Source organism: Antennarius striatus, chromosome 12 (assembly GCF_040054535.1).
Source record: "Antennarius striatus isolate MH-2024 chromosome 12, ASM4005453v1, whole genome shotgun sequence".
In the NCBI taxonomy this organism is placed as follows: Eukaryota; Metazoa; Chordata; class Actinopteri; order Lophiiformes; family Antennariidae; genus Antennarius; species Antennarius striatus.
In genome coordinates this window covers 20,454,328-20,456,424 of record NC_090787.1, presented here as the reverse complement: position 1 = coordinate 20,456,424, position 2,097 = coordinate 20,454,328, and the positions used below count along the sequence as shown (strand labels likewise).

Here is a 2,097-nt window from a genome sequence, read left to right as displayed (position 1 = left end):
ACTTTACATTGTGGTTTGATTTGGACACTTTCCCCCTGCAGGCCTTCAGTCAGTCAATTAATCAATTAATCATTTAATCAATCACCAAAGATTCAGTTTGATCTTTAGTTAACAGAGAGATGTCTGGCCATTAAATATTTTCAGTTTATTTATTGTGCTTTGGGATCTCCATAAAGAACCATCTGTTACTAGTGAGGTTAATTACCATAACGCACTCAGTTAGTAGCACCCCCCCCCCCCCCCAAAAAAAAAAAATCAAGGCATTGGTCTTTGTTTGCAACAAATATAAATAAAACGTGTAACAATGTGTGTCCATTGGGTTTGGGGTCACTTTGAGTCGCTGGCCAGCCTCGGTATGGTGACGGAGCTCATGCTGGACACATGCGGGGGCGGGACTTGGCACATGCTGCACGGGCAGGGCATCCCGGTGCCGACCCCCCAGTGCTGGAAGCCGCTGCCCAGCGGCCCCGCGCCGGCGGCGGGCGCCTTGAGGAGTCCGTGATGGGGTCTGACCGACGTGACAGCCGCGATGCCCGGAGCCGACAGAGACGCGGTTGAGACGGCCGGAAGGAGCGGGTGGTGCACGGCCGGGTGTGAGGCGTGGGAAGCCGCCGGGTGTCCCGGCACGGGCCCCGCATGCGTCATAGTCCCACAGGCCGACGGGTGGAAGCCGCCGTGGTGTCCGCTGCTGCCGTAGATCTCACTGACCAGCCGCTTCATCTCCTCCAGGGAGTTGCTGAGCATCAGGATGTAGTTTCTAGCCAGCAGCAGGGTGGCGATTTTGGAGAGTTTACGCACCGACGGTCCGTGCGCGTAGGGCATGACCTCCCGGAGCCCGTCCATGGCCACGTTCAGGTCGTGCATCCTCTTCCTTTCGCGGCTGTTGATCTTCAGGCGGATGGTCTGCAGCTCGCCCTCCGACAGGAGTTTGCGGTCCTTCTTGGCGAGTCTCAGGGCGAGGGACTCCTCATCGGCCGCGGAGAGGCCGCGCAGGCTGGGGATGTCCGGCGGAGAGTCGCTCTGCGTGGACGACACCGCGCCGGAGAAGCCGTGGACCGACTTCTTCAGTGTGGACAGAAAGATGTCGTCCACCTCCGGGGATGACGGTCTGCTCGATACGCGGCTCGCATCTGAGTCCATTCTACCGGTCCGGCAATGTCTCCTGATGCGTAAAAAGAGCCTTCAATTATCGGAAGCTTATGTCACAATCAGAAAACAATCCATTAATGTGTGGTATCGATGACTAATTTATAAACTAAGCACAATTTAGATGTAAAGTTCTAACAACTTTGCGTTCTGTTTTTATTTTTAATTTGATCACCACATAAGGAATAAGGAGAAGACATGTCCACATGTCTTCTGTATTTCTTTTTTCTTGGATTCTAAATATATATGTAATATTATCCTACATTAATGAGCAGTTCGAATATGATTTAAAAAATATTAGACACCTACCAAGAGTATTTCCAAGCGTGATGAAGAGAAAACCTACACGTCACATCCACTTGTTACTCCAAATCGCGTCTGACAGTTCATTTGGCGCGCCTGCGTGAGACGCGGGGTTTTATAGCGGGGCTGTCGGGTCACCAGGACAACGCAGTTTATGTCCAGGCTGGCTCCCTGCTACCAATCAGCTCCACGCAGGGGGGTGAGAGGGGGAGGAGGGTGACAGAGGGTCCTCCAGGCTGATATAATTACCAACACACTGCATTAAGTGAAATCAGGCACACCCTCCTACATATGGCCGTTCTTGGGGAAAATATTGGGGCGCGTATGGATTAATTTTATTTTAACAAAACAAGGTTGTTGTTTTTTTCAATTTAATACAATAATGTGTCTTAAGTAATGCATTGACAAAATAAATCAGATTCAGTTTAGTAATATATAAGCGTTTAGTTCCAAACCTTTGATTTGAAAAAAAAAATTAGAAAAAGAAATATTAAACTTTATGCCGGATGATTTAGTTTTTGTGGAATTGACTTTTTGTGTTACTGCCATTTTTTTGACTGAAAATTCGTTGGGTCTCATTTTTAAAACTGCTGTTAAACCTACCCGACCATAAAATAATGCCCCCCTCCCACTCCCACCCACCCCCCG

The 2,097-nt window shown here is 49.3% G+C and overlaps 1 protein-coding gene across 1 annotated transcript; it reads right to left on the bottom strand.

The window, feature by feature from the left end:
• Nucleotides 1–272: 272 nt before the first annotated feature.
• On the bottom strand, nucleotides 273–1,499 carry olig2 (oligodendrocyte lineage transcription factor 2). The gene is made up of 2 exons (XM_068329825.1): nucleotides 1,456–1,499; nucleotides 273–1,162 (listed from the first exon to the last, which is right to left on the bottom strand). The coding sequence occupies exon 2, from the start codon at nucleotides 1,138–1,140 to the stop codon at nucleotides 328–330; it is 813 nt and encodes a 270-aa protein (XP_068185926.1). The 5' UTR covers nucleotides 1,141–1,162; nucleotides 1,456–1,499; the 3' UTR covers nucleotides 273–327.
• Nucleotides 1,500–2,097: the final 598 nt, after the last annotated feature.

Coding starts and splice junctions, on each gene's coding strand:
- olig2 (XM_068329825.1), bottom strand. CDS start 1,140: ATGGACTCAGATGCGAGCCGCGTATCGAGCAGACCGTCATCCCCGGAG.